The following is a 726-nucleotide window of genomic DNA, read 5'->3' as shown; positions in this document are numbered from 1 at the left end:
TGTGTGTGTGTGTGTGTGTGTATGTGTGTGTGTGTGTGTGTGTGTGTGTGTGTGTGTACTTATATATATATATATATACTATACGCGTGTATCTGAATATATACGCATTTATCTTTTAAAACAATACACCATACTAGTAATCAGCTCAACGTATAGGTTTTCATAGATGAACAATTTGCATATCTAGTCTGCAGTGGTCACATCACTCACCGTCCTAATTCATCCTTGAAGTTGATACCCTCACTCAGCTTCCCTCCTACCACACTTAATAGTAATGCACCTCCTTTGCGCTTGCCAGAATTATTCCGATCATTTCGTATGCATCTGGCGTAGTCTATTAAGAGATCGTCCAGCTTCTGTTGTGAACCCCCTCGCGCCTCTCGGAATATCTGCGTGTACATTTGGTTATGTGTGGACTTCGGGATATGAATGCCCTATATATGTACAATATACGTTCAGCTTAATTGCTTTGTGTGTGTGTATATGAACTATAAACGTGTAATCGACATATACATATCTACCCCTATCCATAATTAAAGCTTTGTTTGTAAAATTTATGAGTACGCTCACACAGATGTTGGTAAATTTGCCCATGTGCACACTCAGTTGTTCGACTATATATAAATTGATATATATATATATATTTATATATATATATATATATATGTGTGTGTGTGTGTGTGTGTGTGTGTGTGTGTGTGTGTGTGTGTGTGTGTGTGTGTGTGT

At 37.5% G+C, this 726-nt stretch overlaps 1 protein-coding gene across 1 annotated transcript; it reads right to left on the bottom strand.

Annotated features, from left to right (window-relative positions):
* Positions 1–210: 210 nt before the first annotated feature.
* Positions 211–401, bottom strand: SARC_17875 (hypothetical protein; the record flags this gene model as incomplete). Its single annotated transcript, XM_014288037.1, has 1 exon — positions 211–401. A coding segment is annotated over one exon (191 nt), but the record flags the coding sequence as incomplete, so codon positions are not given.
* Positions 402–726: the final 325 nt, after the last annotated feature.

This window comes from Sphaeroforma arctica (assembly GCF_001186125.1).
Source record: "Sphaeroforma arctica JP610 unplaced genomic scaffold supercont1.12525, whole genome shotgun sequence".
NCBI classification, from domain to species: domain Eukaryota; class Ichthyosporea; order Ichthyophonida; genus Sphaeroforma; species Sphaeroforma arctica.
This window is presented reverse-complemented; position numbering and strand designations above follow the sequence as displayed.